The 18,665-nt window shown below is 36.2% G+C and overlaps 1 protein-coding gene across 4 annotated transcripts in view; it reads left to right on the top strand.

The window, feature by feature from the left end:
* The window catches only part of CEP350 (centrosomal protein 350), a 150,115-nt gene that overhangs the window by 10,049 nt on the left and 121,401 nt on the right, over positions 1–18,665 (top strand). For 2 of the 4 annotated variants that reach the window (XM_019801310.2, XM_002920797.4), the window contains exons 2-5: positions 12,448–12,533; positions 13,536–13,582; positions 15,644–15,758; positions 16,769–16,928. In XM_019801310.2, coding sequence (XP_019656869.1) covers positions 12,461–12,533; positions 13,536–13,582; positions 15,644–15,758; positions 16,769–16,928 — 395 coding nt within the window. In that variant the 5' untranslated portion in view covers positions 12,448–12,460. The remainder of the gene's footprint in view (positions 1–12,447; positions 12,534–13,535; positions 13,583–15,643; positions 15,759–16,768; positions 16,929–18,665) is intronic. The other 2 variants (XM_019801309.2, XM_034666851.1) reach the window with 2 other exon arrangements.

Below are 18,665 nucleotides of genomic sequence, written 5' to 3'. Positions count from 1 at the left end.
ATTTTATTTATTTATTTGACAGAGATAGAGACAGCCAGCGAGAGAGGGAACACAAGCAGGGGGAGTGGGAGAGGAAGAAGCAGGCTCATAGCAGAGGAACCTGATGTGGGGCTCGATCCCACAATGCCGGGATCACGCCCTGAGCCGAAGGCAGACACTTAACCGCTGTGCCACCCAGGCGCCCCAAGATGAGGACTTTTTATTTGAAAATGCCTAGGGGTGCCCTGGGTGGCTCAGTCAGTTAAGCATCCGATTTTTGGTCTCAGCTCAGGTCTTGATCTCATGTCATGAGTTCAAGCCCTGTGTTAAAAAAAAAAAAATGAAAATGCCCGTTAGATTTAGAGGTGAAGAGATCTTTGGTGATTTTAGTGAGAGCTGTTATGGAGAAATGGGAGTGCCAATCACATTGGAATGGCTTGAAGAGAGTGAAAAGTATCTCTAAATGGAGACTGAGTGTATTCAGTCAACTTTTTTGAGAAGTTTGTAAAGGAAAAAGAAAGCAGTAGTGGAGAAGGGTGCTAGGTTGTGGGACTTTGGTGTCGTTTTAAGTAAGAAGATTAAGTATAAATGCTGATAGGAAGAATCTTGGTGAGAGGAGGAGCCTAGACATACACATGAGAAAAAATGTAATTGATGGTTGAAGTTTCTTGAAAGAACCTGAAGATGGGAAGATTTTTTTTTTTTAAGATTTTATGTATTTATTTGACAGAGAGAGAGACAGCCAGCGAGAGAGGGAATACAAGCAGGGGGAGTGGGAGAGGAAGAAGCAGGCTCCCAGCAGAGGAGCCTGATGCAGGGCTCGATCCCAGGACCCCGGGATCACGCCCTGAGCCAAAGGCAGATGCTTAACGACTGAGCCACCCAGGTACCCCAGAAGATGGGAAGATCTTAAAACAGATGAAGTATTCATATGGCTCCTTTCCTCTAAAAGTTACTTTTTATGAACTCTTAGGCCGCATGGTAAGTGGGGACGTTGAATGGTAAATGTAATTCTTTTAAATTTCTTGACTATTGTTAGTTTTCTCTGAGCCTTTGTGCTTCCTCTATGAGGTGAGTGTTTGGGTGATACTTTGAAGTGTGGACTCCTTGTTTGCTATCAAGTGAATAGTTTTTTTGAAGTTGCGTACTTGTTTGATATAAGGTGCTTCAGGTTTTTATATGTTTCATCTTAACCAGATTCTTTTATATTGTTTTTATAGCTTTAGTGAAATTCTATTTCTGTTTTCGTTTGGCAAGTTAGAATCATCGTTAGCTAACTTTTGGAAGTTGATTATTGTTTTGAGCTTTTCATATTTTACGTGATATAAATAGAACCATGTCAAATATAGTTTCTTTTTTTAGTCCTCATGATATTTGACTTTAGTCTGAACAAAGCAGCATTGTTCATTTATGCTTCTGACTTTTGCGTGAAACAACTTGTTTCTCTACAGGATGTCAGTTAAATTCACTCACTGTAAAATGGACACTAGATTGAAACTATTGAGTCACTTAAATGAGTAATAAAAGTATTCTTAAGTTTGGGGCACTTGGGTGGCTCAGTCGGTTAAGTGTCCGACTCTTGATTTTAGCTCAGGTCTTGATTTCAGGATTGTGAGATTGAGCCCTGTGTCGGGATATGTGCTGGGCATGAGCCTGCTTGGGATTCTCTCTCTCCCTCTCCCACTCCTCCACCCTCTGTCTAATTAAAAAAAAAAGAACATATTCTTAAGTTTTCCGAAATTTAAGAAGCTTGCAGTATAGTAAGGAGACAAAATGCAATAGAGTGATACAGATTCTGGGTTATTGGTTTCTCAAAACTGTGGTCATAAGAGAGGAGTGGCCAATAATCGATCCTTTAAAAGCAAATCATTTTGGAAACCCCACATGATCTAGTTCCTTTCCTTCTCCAGCTTCATCTCTTGACATTTTTCCTTTCCAACACATGGGACTTTTTGGTTTCTTAAACTGTGTCATGTCTTTTTTGTCTCAGGGCCATTTCAAATATTGTTCCTACTGCCTGGAAAGCTCTTTCTTGCCCACCTGTATTCATCCTTTAGCTCTTAGATTTAATGACACTTTCCTCTCCACTACCCAGATTTGATGAATTTCCTTCTGTTACATGCTTCTGTGGCATTTTCCTTTTTTTCCCCTTAATTATTTTCATCCTATTTGTAATATTTGTTGAATATCAACCTTCTGAGTAAACCTTTAGATTTCTTTAGTGTGGGGGCCGTGTTTCTTTTCACTGCCATAACCCCAGTGCTTAGAACTTTTCATTCCTACTACTTACATGGCACTCGGCAGATATTTGTTAAACAAGTGGATGGCATGGGTCAGATTGAGGAAGAGGTTTTTTATGAGTGTGGAAGAACAGTCTGATGTGACGCCAAGGAGGTTGCTGAAATATCTTACCTGCCCTGTTGAGAATGGAGGGTGGAATAAAATGCTTTATCTGTAGACAAATGTGAGAAGTCCTGTCCTTTCCTCTGAGTTTGATAACAGTCAAGATGTGTGGGTTAAATGGCATTCTCTAAAGAAGTTTAAGTGCGTTGAAGTTAATGGAACAGAGGCTGTAAAGAGGCTAGAATTGAGGTGAGAAAGCCAAGTGCCTTGTGATGAAATTATGAGAGAGGATAGGGGATAATGTTATAAATGGTGGCTGAGTTTGAATATTATGAGAGGCATCATGTGAATGTCTGTTAGAGGCTTTCAGAGGTTTGAGAGAGAGAGAGAGAGAGAGAGAGAGAGATTTAATTTCCAGATCTGTCACTGAATGACCTTGGACTGTTTTCTATAGTCTGTGTGATACTGTTTCTTCATCAGTAAAATAGATATATACTTTTTTCCCCCACATTTTAAAAACTTTATATAAAAAACTCATTTGTTTCTAAAAGCATTAACAAGAGAGAAAGAAAAACAGAAAAAGGTATGGAGCAGAAGATATGCCCCTTAGTAGTGTTCGGTGGGGAGGTGGAATTTTGGTTCCCTGGAATTGAATGTTTAGTGTTTTTATAAACAAAAAAGAAAAACAATGTTAATGGTCCCCAAAAGCCCATGGCTGTTCTGTTACACACACCCCACTGAGAAAAAGAGCACCAGGAAAAGAGCAGAAGTGGATGAGAGAAACCTGAGAGCGGAGCCAGGTCCAAATGGGGGCAATTCCTTGTGCCGTATGTTCCTAGCGTCACAGAGAGGAAAAGGCTCTTCTTCTTTTTTTTTTTTTTTGCCAGAAAAGGGGTGGGAAGAAATAGGAGGGGGGAAAAGGGTAAATAAGGGATTTTAATGCATAGGGGAGAGGGTAGGGGGTGGTGCATTGTGCACTTTTCTCCTACCCTGTGGCCTCAATATATAAAGGAGGGGGGACAGAGAAGTATAAAGATTTCCAGTTGCATTGAACAGAGCTTTAGGTTAAGGGGAGGAGTAAAAGGCAAATAAGAGGATTGTGGGTTGTGATAGAGACTGAAGATAAGAGGTGGAAAACAATATGGTCCTTGGCCCACATAGAAGGAACACAGAAAATGGTAGGTATGATTAGTAACTATTAATTGCCTTCATGGTCACCCCCTCTCCCCTCCATAGAGGTCTATAACTTTAGCTTCTGGTTTAAAGGTATTTTTTGCTCTCAAGTGTTCTGGAACTTCAGAAGAGAAATGGTCTCAGGTATTTGGGGAATAGGATTAATTCTCTCCACTGATGCTCATCTTTATGTAATCAGCAGTGTTTTTGGAAGCTTCAGGCTTCAAAGAGTAGAATTGAATATAATCTCTAGAGCTGTAGTTTTCAAAGCGGACTGTGTATTGGGAGCCCTGTAGACCTTTAAAAATACAGGTTTTTGGCCTCTCCTCAGACTCACTGATTCAGAATCTCTTGGGGTGGAGCCTCAGCATCTCAGTTTTTAATATTATCCAGGCGATTCTCCTCCTAGAGCTGCTTGAGAAAGTAGGCTTGGGAGACAGGAACTCTAGCTATTTGGAGGAGGGCATTAAATAGCTGCTCTGAAACTCACTTGCCATGGGAATGATTGGGAATGTACGTGTGGGTTATTTGGGAAGGAATTAACTTTATAGGCTTAAAGACTAGCTACAGAGGATAAGTAGAGGGAGTAATGATTTTAAAGTATTATATTTAAAAGCCATTTAAATATAAAGAATGTTTTCTGTGTGTCCCTATTTGCTATGGATTAAACAGCAGCTATGATGACTTTATGAGTAAAGGTACATTTTGAGTGAAGGTACATGTTATACTGGCATGTTAAGACTAATATTTTGTACGTTATCCTTAATACTAGTTCACATCATGTGCCCACATTTTTAAAAAAGAAGCCAAGCATATTATCATAATGTGTTTAAATAAATGTGTATTTGTGCTTATGTGTTTTGTGTGTCTTGTGGTGTGTGTGTGTGTGTGTTGTGTATCTCATTCATCGTGTAAGGGTCTTTCTGAGTTTTCAGAGAATTTTTATTATGTTGTAGGTTTATTCATACCATTTTTAGATTTAGAAAAATTAATCATAAGCATGTTTGGTATAAATATGAATAGTAGGTATAAAAATAGGGAAACTAAAGGTGAGAAAGGGAGGAGAGGAAGTCAGATAAGAGAATACTATGGAAAACAGAAAAGGAGTAAGTAAGAGAAAAAAATATCGTAGTAGCAAATGGGAGGTAAATGGGGGGAAAGAGGAAAATATCCTAGTATTTGAAGAGAATATAACAAATTTGGTTTTTAGCGAATGAATTTTAGTGAATTTCTCTAATTTTAAGAAGATTTTCTTAAGTAAAACTGTACTAGTGAATGAAAGGACCAGAGATGATAATAGAAAAAAGTATTAGGAAACCCACCTCCCCTTTCAGCTCACTTTAGCTTGTAAGATTTTAGAAGGAATGGTATGGTATGGGTTTTAGGAAAAAGAATACATTGTTGACTAATTGAATTAAGCAAATAGGATCTAGGACAGTGTGCCTAGATTTCTGGCTTCTTACTGTCCGTTAGAGACTCTCGGCGTTTTGGAATCTTTGTCACTAAGTTTCATGGTCAGATAGAGTTCAGGTCTGTTGATGGCACTCAGCAGTATCACTATACTTGCAGAATCAGGGAACTTGTTTGCCAACAAAGTATTCGTGACAAGGTAGATGTGTTTGTCAAGTTGTAGCCTGGTGCTTAATGGTATCCCTCTGTTAATTCCCACAAAGAATCTGTTTAGATGGGGCCACTCCATTCCCCTCTAAGAAACACTAAGACTTTATATGAGGTTGAAGCCATGGGTCTAGTAGTTAATCTTTGCTCTCGGCGAGTAGCTGGGAGAAAGGTCTTCCCTTTCTGAGTAGTTTCTGCTGTTCACGGGCTCTAGATGGTAATGTTTTACTGTTCCACTTTAATGTTCATTACTTTGTTCATGTCCAGAGTGAATAAATGAACCTCCAATACAGTTTATACATAATTCTTGTACTTTTTTTTTTTGCCTAATCATAGTAGGGCTTTTACTTGGTTATATAGACAAAGCAAAAGCATTGTCTTTTGCTCCAGTCATCTGATTCATTGCACATTAATGATGATATGCTTTTATCAAATGACTTCCCTTGTTTCCATGGTATCATATATTTAATTTATTATATGGTCACCTGTAGCCCTCTTCTTTACACTGTTATTATCAGCAAGGTCAATTATGCTTTTTGGGTGTGTGGCTTGTAGTTTCTCTCACCATATGTTCTTACAGGCTTCTTGCAAAATAGTGTATGAATTTCATTCCCTTGTTTTACATTTGTTTTTTTTTTCCTGGCTTACTAGCCTAGTGATGTTTGTTAATTGTGTTCCTTTTCCTGTTTTTTGGGGTTTTTTTTAAGATTTTATTTATTTGAGAGAGAGAGCATGCATGCGCCTGTGAGAGCGATGTAGTCCTTAAGGACCGTACAACCTTGAGGAGAGACTGATACACATGGGCTATTTGTAATGTTATAAATTTACCACATTGTATACTATTTGTTTATTGTGTGTCACTACATTGTGAGCATTAAGTGCTCAAGGAATGTCCATTGAATGAATGATTGAATGGGGTGTGTGTGTGTGTGTGTCTAATGATAAGGGCTCTAAAAAGTTAGCAGAGTACGGGACACCTGGGTGCTTAGTCGGTTAAGCGTCTGCCTTCAGCTCAGGTCATGATCCCAGGGTCCTGGCATTGAGTCCCGCATTGGGCTTCCTGTTCAGTGGAGAGCGTGCTTCTCCCTCTGCCTGCTGCTCTTTCTGGTTGTGCTCTCCCTCTCTCTCTCTGACAAATAAATAAAATATTTTAAAAAGTTAACAGAGTGCTGTTGGGGAAACAGATGAAGTAGTAATTCTGTTAAGGAACAGTTGGGGAAAGATTTATAGTAGATGGCATTAACATTTTGACTTGAAGGTTATTACTGCCAGAGAAAATTTAGGAAAAGAAGATAAGGAGGTAATGAAAATTTCTGCATGTTTAGGGAATGCACTCTAGCTTATGGCCTTTTGACAGGAACAACTGGTATACAGTAAAGATAGCAAGGGGGGTAAAGACTGTAAATTAAGGTTGTGGAGGATCCCAAGTTCCATCATGCTAAGGAATTTGGAATTTTATCCCATAGGTGATAGTCATTGAAGAGCTATAAAAGCAGAATTGCTAGGTTCTGTTTTCAAAAAGATAATTGTGGTTGCAGTATGGAGAATGAATTAGGAACAGAATAATTTAGGAAACTTTTACCACAATTAGGTTAAAGATAATGCTCTGAACAGAGGTAAGGGGAAGAGAGAGAGAGGAAGAGAGAAGTTAGAAATATCTGGAATTTTTTTTTCAACAGCTTTATGGAGGAAAAATAATTTTTTAGACTTTAGAAAATAATGGACTTTTTGGGTCACCTGGGTGGCTCAGTTGGTTGAGCATCGGACTCTTGATTTCTGCTCAGGTCATGATCCCAGTATTGTGAGATCAAGTCCCACAGGCTCTGTGCTGAGTGTGGAGCCTGCTTGAGATTCTCTCTGTCTCCCTGTGTCCCTCCTTCCCCACTTATGCTCTCTTTCTGTCTCTCCAAAAAAAAAAAAAGAAAAGAAAAGAAAAGAAAGGAAAACAAAGAAAGTACGGACTTTTTAGTCAAAGGACTGTTTATAAGAAAATGAATTTGAAGGATAAAGGGAAATTTTCTCAGTGAATTTAAAAAAAAATGTTTTCTGGTAACCAGAGATAACCCTCTCTCAAAAGAATTGTCATTGAAATTTTCTGTATTTTCTTTCTTTTTTTTTAAACAATGTATTTAACACATTTTTTTCTATAGTATATTTGAAATATATTTCACATGTATTTCTCTTATAACTTATTTCCTGCCTGTGAGTTAGAGCCTTGAAATCAAGGATTTCATGGGGTTCTCTTTTTTCATAGGATTTTGTCCCTTTTTCCCTTAAATAAAGAGAAATAAAAGGAAGTTTGTTGTAAGACTTAGATCTCAAGGAATGCAGGGGCAGAAAATGAGGTAGTGGTATTATGGGAACTGGAAAATGGCTAAAAACAAGGCCACTTTTTCCTTTTTTGAGGAAGCTACATGACATCTCATTTGTTTTTCTTTGATCTTCATCTTGCTTATCATCATGATTTTTCAACTTGACTCCTCACAGCTCATTGACTCAGTTGCTTAACATTCCATTCTAAAATTCTTAGATCTCTTCTTGCCAGGGACTGGATAGGCCACTCTTGAGTTAGTTCTTCACTCCTTCAATCAGCTGTAGCGGGGGTGAGGGGTGGTGGATGGGAATGGGGAGGTTTGTTCTTCAGAAAGGGGTCTATGGTTGGGCAGACAAGTGATTGACATTTGTAATACATTCATACACAATTTCATTTAATAAATCTTTTTGGGAACATTATGAACATTATTTATAATGTTCCCATTATTTTGTGTGTGTGTGTGTGTGTAGTTGCCACACAATGTTATGTTAGTTTTAGGTATACAACATAGTGATTCGACAAAGGAACATTTTAAAGGTATACTTTGAGATTATTTGTTTTGTGCTGAATAGAAAGAATTGCCATTTGTATTTTGGAAAATGTTGAGGGTCCAAGGAGGACATACATGATAAACATTGAGTTTGGGATAGTGGTTATTACTTCTGGTTGGTGGGAGATGGATATGAGTAGAGATACACAGGGGACTTCAGCCAAATTTCAGTAGTTTATTTCTTAAACTGAGAAATGTGTACATAAGTGTGTATTATTATTTCTTATACCTTTTGGTATGCCTTAACGGTAGTATCTTAAGACACAGTAAAGAAGAAAGTCTACTTTGTGGATGATTGACTGTCACTTAAATTTAGACTTTCACAGGTAACAAGTCTCAGAAAATAAAGCAGTCTGACAGACTATTGCAAATTTGTTAACCCTTTCCTGAATGTCACTGTTATTGACAGTATGGTTTTTAAATGCTCTAATAATACAATTCATAAAATAACTTTTAAAATGTCAGCTTAATGAGATGATCTGGTCTAACTCTCAGAAGCATTTATAAGAAAACCGTGGCCATCTGCCATTGTAGAAATGGAGGGTTGTGACAAACTTATTATTAGATAGCAGAATACTTAACTTCTATGAACGTGGTATGCTGATGCCATTAGGGCTCCTGATGCAAAATAGTCTCTGTTCCTTCTTTCTTCTTCATACCCAACATGTAGTAGGCATGTCCTAATTAATATGGTGTCTTTAAGGATATACTCTGAAGAAGCTTTAACAGGTCTCTACCAGTAGAATTAATGTTTCCTTTTGTGATAATCATACATGTATTATGGTATTGTCCAGATTATTATATTTCTCAGTTATATTATGTATGTGTTTACCTCACCTACTTGATTACTGGATTGCTTTGAGAACGTCATGAAGGCCATGACTTCTGTCTCTGGAAAAATGTACACAGATGATACATACAGAATTTTACATATAATTTCAGAGAGTTTATAAATTCCTTGAATCTCACTCATGGATCCCTAGGTTAAGAATACTTATACTAGGGGCACCTGGGTGGCACAGCGGTTAAGCGTCTGCCTTCGGCTCAGGGCGTGATCCTGGCGTTATGGGATCGAGCCCCACATCAGGCTCTTCCACTATGAGCCTGCTTCTTCCTCTCCCACTCCCCCTGCTTGTGTTCCCTCTCTCGCTGGCTGTCTCTATCTCTGTCAAAATAAATAAATAAAATCTTTAAAAAAAAAAAAAAAGAATACTTATACTAGATGGTGAGGTTGGAGATTCAGTCAGTGTCATTTCATCTTCCTTTTCTGTAACACACAATACTTTGCACAAGTAGGTGCTCAAAAAATGTTAGCACGAGGTATTGATATGCAAGTTTATTCTCCCTATTTTTTTTTTAAAGATTTTATTTATTTATGTGACAGAGAGACAGCCAGCGAGAGAGGGAACACAGCAGGGGAGTGGGAGAGGAAGAAGCAGGCTCCCAGCAGAGGAGCCCGATGTGGGACTCGATCCTGGAACGCCGGGATCATGCCCTGAGCCGAAGGCAGATGCTTAATGACTGCACTACCCAGGCGCCCCTATTCTCCCTATTCTTAGTCTTTTCTTTTTTTAAGGAATTTGTTTATTAGAGAGAGTGTGAGAGAGCACAAGCAGGGGGAGTAGCAGAGGGAGAAGCAGGCTCACCGCTGAGCGGGGAACCCAATGTGGGATGCAGGATGTGAGATGCAGGGCTTGATCCTAGGACCCTGGGATCATGACTTGAGCCGAAGGCAGATGCTTAGCCGACTGAGCTACCCAAGTGCCCCTCCCTATTCTTAGTCTTAACAAAGATTATTACTCTGGATTGAAGAGTTCTAACTATTTTCTGTGTACTGGATGCATCTAAAATAAAGTGTCCCGGAAGGCTTAGAGTGGAAGGTATAGGGCAGGTATAATAGAATAAAGCAATACTTGCTTTTTATTAATAGCATACAAAATATAACTGAATACTAAAACATAGTTCTCTACGGACAATGATGGTGATTTTTATTGAAGAAATATAAAACCCTCATGACGATATAACAACCATGAACCTTTATGTACTAAATAATCCTATCAAGCTGTATAAACATTAATTTATAGAAATATGAAGAGGAGACAACAAGTAGTTATGGTAGTTTTTTGTCTGCCTTAATTTTTTTTTTTAAGATTTTATTTATTTATTTGACGGAGAGAGACAGGGAACATAAGCAGGGGGAGTGGGAGAGGAAGAAGCAGGCTCCCAGTGTAGCAGGGAGCCAGATGTGGGGCTCGATTCCAGGACTCTGGAAACACGCCCTGGACGCTTAACAACTGAGCCACCCAGGCTCCCCTGCCTTTCTTAATTCTTGACAGATTAAGTAGGCAAAAGAGAATGCACAAATGTTCAGTAAATAATTCCAGAATTCCCATATGGCTATAGAATAAAGTTGTCATGTTGCCTGTAAAACATTTGACTGGGAAGGTAGTTTCATTATTTTCCAATAAATATCTTGAATAAGTTTAATCTATTTGACAGTCAAAGTGCTTAGAAGAGGCATTTTGCAGATTGAGATTTATACTTTAAAGATAGTAAGAGTTTTGGGGCGCGTGGGTGGCTCAGTCGTTAAGCGTCTGCCTTTGGCTCAGGGCGTGATCCCAGTGTTCTGCGATTGAGCCCCACATTAGGCTCCTCCGCTGGGAGCCTGCTTCTTCCTCTCCCACTCCCGCTGCTTGTGTTCCCTCTCTTGCTGGCTGTCGCTCTCTCTGTCAAATAAATAAATAAAATCTTAAAAAAAAAATAAAGATAGTAAGAGTTTTGACAGATTAGATTCTCTCCTTTCTATGAGGAGATTTTTTCCAATGTACTTTTTCCTCAATTTTTCTATTTTTATAGAAAATGGTGATAATTTATATATATTATATATTCTTACATAAAGAACTGCCCTTCTTAAATAGTATCCCTAAGTCCAGCCTACATTTAATGGAAGAAAAATTAACCTTTCTTTCTTGAAGAAAGGAGTATTAGAGAATTTGTGAATATATTTAAAAACTACCACAAACATCCAGCCGTTAAGTAGGACACAAAAATGAAAATTTTTTACTTTTTACACATTTTAGAGTAAAAGAAAATTAGAAAGAATAGAAGAGACTATGCAAAATAGCTTAATGATTGTATTAAGATTTGGGGAATAGGAATGAGTTTTCCCCTCCTGTATTTTCCAAACTTTCAGTGTTTTGTGAGTTTTATAACAGAATAATGCTATATTCAATAGTCTATATTCTATATGACTATTATCAAGCTGTCTAGTCAGCATAAGCAGATCATGATTTTTCTCTTTGAGTCATGATATAAATTTTTTCTTTTTTTCTTTCATTTTTTTATTGTGATAAAATACACAGTGTAAAATGTACCACCTTAACCATTTTCAGTGTATAATTTAGTGGTATTAAGTACTAGCATTGTGCAGCCATCAACACCATCCATCTTTTATCACTTTCCATCTTGCAAAACTGAAATTCTGTACCCGTTAAACGATAGCTCCCCATTTTCCCCTTCCCCAGCTCTTGGCAACCACTATTTTACTTTTTTGTCCCTATGATTTTGACTACTCTAGGTACCTTATGTAAGTGGAATCATATAGTATTCGTCTTTGTAACTGGCTTATTTCACTTAGTTGATGTCCTCAAAGTTCATCTGTATTATATAGAATATGGCAAAATTTCCCTTTTAATGCTGAATAATATTCCACTGTATGTATATACCACGTTCTACTTACCTTGTCATCTGTTGATGGACATTTTCATTGCCTTCACTTTTTGACTATTGTCAACAATGCTGCTGTGAACATGGGTGTACAGATGTCTCTTTGAGACCCTGTTTTCAATTCTTCTGTGCTGGATCATATGGTTAATTCTGTGTTTTTTTTTTTTTTAAGATTATATTTATTTATTTGACAGAGAGAGAGGCAGAGAGAGAGGGAACACAAGCAGGGGTAGTGGGAGTGGGAGAAGCGGGCTTCCTGCCGAGCAGGGAGCCTGATGCAGGGCTCGATCCCATGACCCTGGGATCATGACCTGAGCCGAAGGCAGATGCTTAACAGCTGAGCCACCCAGGTGCCCCGGTTAATTCTATTTTTAATTTTTTGAGGAACTGCCATACTGTTTCCCATAGAGGCTTTATCATTTTACATTCCCACCAACAGTGCACAAGAGTTCCAGTTTCTCCACATCAACACTTGCTATTTTCTGTTGTTTTGTTTCTTTGTTTGTTTTTGATAGCAGGCATCCTAGGTGATGTGGGGTGGTCATGATAGATTTCTTAATGGTTTAGTTTTCTAAGGAAAAATGAAGTTACTAGATTATAAGGGACTCCTAAGAGGGCATAAAGAAAACTTTTAGAGTTAACAAAATCCTATTCTGACTTTCATGAAAGTTAAGATAAAGGAGACTATTTTCTTTACTAATATTAGAATATTGATATTTAATGAATGCTGATGATATGATTGTAGGTAAATTGGCAGGATGAGGAGCAGCAAATCAAAAGAGGTGCCTTTACCAAATCCAAGGAACTCTCAAAGCAAGGATACTGTTCAAGGTATGATTTATTTTCTTTAAACTTTAGAACTTAGTGCCTTGTTTAGGTCATGTGTATACAATTCTGGGCTAATCAATAAAGGAAAATTATACATATACTTTGATTTGTAAAAAGTGGATAATTTTTTAAGTTCAGTTTGTTTTAAATATGCAAGTTACCTCACCTTCAAAGGTGTCCTGTGGCAAACTGTTTTATAAAGGAAAACATAAAAAAAAAAGTCATTATATGTAAAATTAGTTTTACAGTTTCTTGGAAATTCTGATTATTGTCAATAAATGGCATAATATAGCTCCTAATATAGTTTTAGCCCTATCGTGCACAAATAAGAAAACAGTCTCATTGAACTATTTTTAAATGATGCATTAAACAGTCTTATTAAACTATGTTAAATTAGGACACGATATATTTTGCTGTTCATTGACAAACTAGAGTATATCTGGAGGAAGATTATTGGGTTTATGAGGGATCTGGAAATCATATCACATGAGGAACATTTGGAGGGAATGAGATTGTTTATCCTAGAGAAGAATGATTTAAGGGAAATAGGTGACCTTGTACTACTTGAAGGGCTGTTATTTGAAAGACTAGATTTTACCTTTGTTTCTACAGGTAGATTGAGGTCTGGAGTAGTTTTCTAATCTTTTCAACAACATAATTGTGAAATGCACTACAATACAAAATTTTGTGTTCAAGTCAGTGGGGTAAATTTGAGGTTACTGCTTATTTTTGGAGATGTCTGATGGGGCTATGAGTGGGGTTGTTGTCCTAAGAACTAATAGGATCAGTGTCCAGTACAACTCTAAACCATGTACTAGGAAGCTTGGCTTTATAGAATGGGAAAAGAACCATGTTTTGGTTCAGTATGATAAAGCATTCGCTGAGAAATAGTTCTGCCTAATAAAATGGCTCTCACACTTTTGAGTGCATTTAGGAGCTTTTTAAAATGCAGATTTTGAGGACTACCGTAGAGATTCTGATTCAGTAAATATCAATGTTCCCCAGCAGATATAACCACATCGTGGGATGCACTTTCTCAGACTAAGGCTGCTGTAAGTAGTTAGAGCTTCCACTTGTTTCTTTCTGGTTTAAAATTGATTTCCTGTTATGATTGAATAGATTAAATTTTTTTCTATAGTACTTTTCTCATAGGAAAATAAAGATTTTAGTAAGAAGTTAAGTACCATATATTACAAAGTGAATGTTAATGATGACTATTAAACAGTAAAGGGATAATCAAGACACTACTTTAGGTGTCAGGAGCATTAACACTATGGCATATAAAATATTAAAGTAATTTGTGCTATTCTCCTTTAATAAATTTGTTCATTTGGTATATTGAAATGAAGATTCAAAACAAAATGATTTGGAAATATGGGGCTATGTCTGTATAGAAGGCTCAGGGTCAGAGAGGAAGTGAAAGGAATAGCTTCTTTAATGGACTAGGAGTTAACTCTTTTGTGGCAGTGATAGACTGTATTCTCTCAGTACTGCTGAGGAATGACCATGAGCAGCCTGTTTTCATTTGTGTTCTGTCCAGTCTTGTCTGGAGTTTAGGAATCCAAATTTGGCAAGTGATGCATTGTCCTTTTGAAGGGAGATTCTGTCCTTTTTCTTTTCTTTTTCATTTGCTCTCCAGGAAAATTACTCTCCTGATATGTCCTTTCTTGTTTTCTTTGTATCCTACCTGAATTTGAGTCACCTATTTCTTTACTGTGTGAATATGGTATTTTCTGTCCCCTAATCTTTTGAACTGGTATGAAAAGGCATCTGGAAAAGGTACATAATATAGGGTCAAATACAACATTATAAGTTCTCTTTCTTCCACATGAGCATTATATATCTACAATGTAGGAATAGTTTTTATCCCCAGTTTAATTTAGAGTTAACCTAATTTAGAACTGAACTGTTAATAGTCGTTTTTCAAAACTATTGTGTTTTTAGAAATTATTTTTAAGGATGATGAGGGGCTTATAATACAAATGGGAGAAAAAGCCTGATACAGATTATGAAGATTTATTCCAATTTTGTGAGTACATTGTACCACAAAAATCTGAGAGAATATAAATTCAGAATTTTACACAAAGTGTTTATCTCAATGTGGTGGAATTTTGATGATTTTAATCTCATTTTTTATACCTTTTCTGTGTTTTCCAAGTTTTCTAAGTATATAATTAGGGGAAAATGCTTTATTAAATAATTAAGAACATTGGTGGTTTTACTGGAAGTTGACTTATATTGAAAGGTGTATGGAAGCCTGAGTTTTCTATCTTGTGAATTTTATCTTTATTGTGAAACTTATTTTATAGACATAAAACTATTAAAAAGTTGTCGTTTTTTGAACAGTTTTAAGTTTTAGTCCATCTGAGTTGTTCTTTCCTAATTTGTGCCTGTAAAACGCACAGGATATATAGCGTAATGATGTGTGACATATAATGTCCGAAAATGTATTGCTTGCTTAAGAAAACTCAACAATTAAAAAAATAGGTCAACAAGACAAATAGAAACTTTCTGATATTCTTCAGGATCTTTTTGATTTTCTTTTTTTAAATTTTTTTTTTTAAGATTTTATTTATTTATTTGACAGAGATAGAGACAGCCAGCGAGAGAGGGAACGCAAGCAGGGGGAGTGGGAGAGGAAGAAGCAGGCTCATAGCGGAGGAGCCTGATGTGGGGCTCGATCCCATAATACCGGGATCACACCCTGAGCCGAAGGCAGACGCTTAACCGCTGTGCCACCCAGGTGCCCCTGGAATCTTTTTGATTTTCTTGTCCAAATTCGGGCAGCGTTGCACCACTTGTTACTATAACTGAAGTAATAAGTGATGAAAACACTAATATTGCAAAAAGGCATTCCTGAGTTGTTTTGAATTTAGAGATAGGTATTGGACAATATAATTTAAATAACTCTGCAAATTGGGGTGCCTGGCTGGCTCTGTCAGTAGAGCATGCAACTCTTGATCTCGGGGTTGTGAGTTCAAGCCCCACATTGGGCATAGAGCTTACATTTAAAAAAAAAAAAGGTAAAAAATAAAAAATTAACTATGTCAACCAATGGTAGCTGGTTTATTTACAGAATTAACCTTTTTGTTGTGATGGTGTTTAAACTTTAGCTGAGACACATTGAAAACAAATTAGAAGTAGCCCCTACAAGTACAGCTGTGTTTGATTCTGTCATGGATACCAAGAAATCTTCTGCAAGTGCTATCCGAAAAATAAGTAGAAAAGGTATGTATAAAGTTACTTCCAAAGATATAAATATATCAAAAATAAATCTTGATGTTTTGTTTCAGCTTAATTTCTTTTTATAGTCCCTTATATTTGCTAGTTCTTTTGTTAGAGATGATACCTCATCAACCTTTATTTTTTTTGTCTTTGGTACCATGTAGTTATGAAGCAGCCTCACGTTCAGTGACTGTAGATGATGTTTTCACCATCTTTTTTTTTTTTCAACAGTTTTTGATTTTTTTTTTATTTTAGAGAGCAAGCAGGGGGGAGGGCAAAGGGAGAGGGAGAAAATCTCAAGCACGGAGCCCATTGTGGGAGTCGATCTCACAACCCAGAGATCATGACCTGAGCTGAAATCAAAAGTCGGATGCTTAACCGACTGAGCCAACCAGGTGCCCCATATTTTCACGATCTTTTGATCAGGGACTTTAGCATCACTACATCACTTTTGACAGTGAGTTATAATTGGTTTTTAGTGATAAGAATTTGAGTTCAAGTGTTTGGAATTATATATGTCTTTTTTTTTTAATTCACAGATCTATCAACTTTGAGATTTAGTGGACCTAATGAGTTTTACATATTTTTTGGGGGGGTAAATCATAATTGGAATATCTAACAGATATTGTCATAAATTGACAAAATGCAAATACTTTCTTTGATACCTTTCATATATGTAATTCTGTGATTTCTTAATTAATGGGCTAAAACCTAGAGGTTAGTACTTTCCATTAAAACTAATTTTTTTTTAAAATCTCTGAGTCTGTTGGGTTTTACATGATAATTTTTTTTTAAGTTGGTGACCACCTTTGACAAAAAATAATTTTATATGTAGAGTTTTTCATTGTTCAGAATAGTTTTTTCTTTATAGATTGAGTTACTATAATAATTTAGCCATCTACTTTATAATATCCAACTAGAGATGCCAGAAATTATAGATACCTGTTATTTTCTCAGATACTAGTCAAATTTAGAGGCAGTCATATATTCTTACAGATTTCCTTTTTCTTTAGATGGTAGATACCTGGATGATTCTTGGGTTAATGCTCCAACCTCCAAATCTTCTAAATCACGAAAAGAGAAATCTCGGAGTCCTCTCAGAGTTACCACCCTGGAGAGTAACGTAAAGAAGAGTAACCGTGTGGAGTTTCGTGAACCTTTGGTTTCTTACAGGTTAGTGTTTAAAAACTATCAAATAGGATTAGTCTGTAATATTTACAATAAGATTATTGTTTATTTTCTGAGTTTTTCATAGGACTGTGACTCTAGTATTATTACCTTTATCATTTTCCAAAAAGATAAAGCAAAAATCTTTTATATTATGAAATACTGACTTTCTATTCTTTTACAGATTAAATATTTGGGGGGAAGAAGTAGTGGCCCAGGCTACCACCATTGTAATATATATGTTTCCTGTAGACAGATTATTCAGTCTCTGGAAATATGAATTTTTTTTCCTTAATATCTCAGATTAGGTGTTATGCATAATGAACTTTTTATAGCTTAGTTTTCTTCTTTTATTTTTGGTAGCATCAATCAGTTACCTAAAATTTCTTTCCTCTTGAGAATGTGAGTTGGTTTATTGTTTCACTTTGTTGTTAATGGCTCTTTTCAGCAACTTACTGTCAGATGTTCAGGATTGATGTATGAATTTTGATAGTATAGGTAATATCAAATGATGTATATTTTTGTTAGCTGATAATTTAGGATATTCAGTAGATAAAATGATAGAATTTTATATTTGAGAAACATTTTACTAATATTATTAAATATGTGTCAATACTGTCAGTATAGGAAATAGTAATAAAAAATAAACACTGGACCTTATATTTCTTTGTTTCATTTATTAACATTTTTAGTATTCTAAAATGTCAGTAAGTCAGGGAGTTTCCTGATGGTGCTAGATATTACTGAGTATATGTTTGTACTCTTAAATTTGAGATAAAGAATTTGGTAGATGGAGGTAGATCATGGGTTCATATCAGTTCATAATATCAATATTTGATTTGATATAATTTTGAAATATCTAGGTGAAAATATTCAGTAGGCATTTAAAAATTTGAGCAGGCATGTGTGGGAAAGGTCAGGGCTGGGAATATAAATTTGGGAGTTTTCACTAGCGTTGAAGCGATAAAAATGGTGAAGAAGATACAGAGAGAAAGCCAGGGAATTGATCTGGGTAAAGGTTCATAGTTTAGTAAAAGGAGAAAGGAAAAATGTGAAAAATAGTCAGAGTTCAGAAGTCTTTAACCACACAAATATTAAGCAACTTGCCTAGAAACATAATCACCATCAGAATTGAAACTATAAATTACTCTTTATTCATATTCTGGTATTCTTCCTGCAAAGAATGCTACTTGATATTTAAAATTTTGTAAAATATATGTCTTTTAGGATTAAAAGGAATACCCGTAGGATAGCTGTGAATAGAACATCCTTCACCTGGCTAACTCCATCGTTTTTAGCACCTTATGTATGAAACATTGCCAGATCTCTTTCTATCCTACTTCATTCCCACAGCCTATTTAATCCTTCCTGTGCTCTTATAATACTATATAACTTGCTCTGTTAAAGCATTTTCATGTTGCATTATATTTTGATTCCATATTTACCCATTACGTTAGCTTATGTATAAATCTGTCTTATTCTCGAAACATTAGCCTAGTGCCTGTCATTTATTAAGTATTCCATAAATATTTTTCCTAACATTTATTATGAAAATTTAAACAACAGTGACAACATGATGTCAAACTGGAAAAACAACAACAAAAAAAGAATTGTATAATAAATACCCTTATATGTATTCTGTAAATATTTTTAATGAATGAGTTAATGAAAGACTATGACATTACTTATTTTTTTAGTGGCGCGGGATAAACTGTCCTTCCCTTTTTAAGATTGTGACATGAT

Source organism: Ailuropoda melanoleuca, chromosome 8 (assembly GCF_002007445.2).
Source record: "Ailuropoda melanoleuca isolate Jingjing chromosome 8, ASM200744v2, whole genome shotgun sequence".
Taxonomy (NCBI): Eukaryota; Metazoa; Chordata; class Mammalia; order Carnivora; family Ursidae; genus Ailuropoda; species Ailuropoda melanoleuca.
Note: the sequence above shows the minus strand (reverse complement) of the source record. Positions and strands in the feature narration are given on the sequence as shown.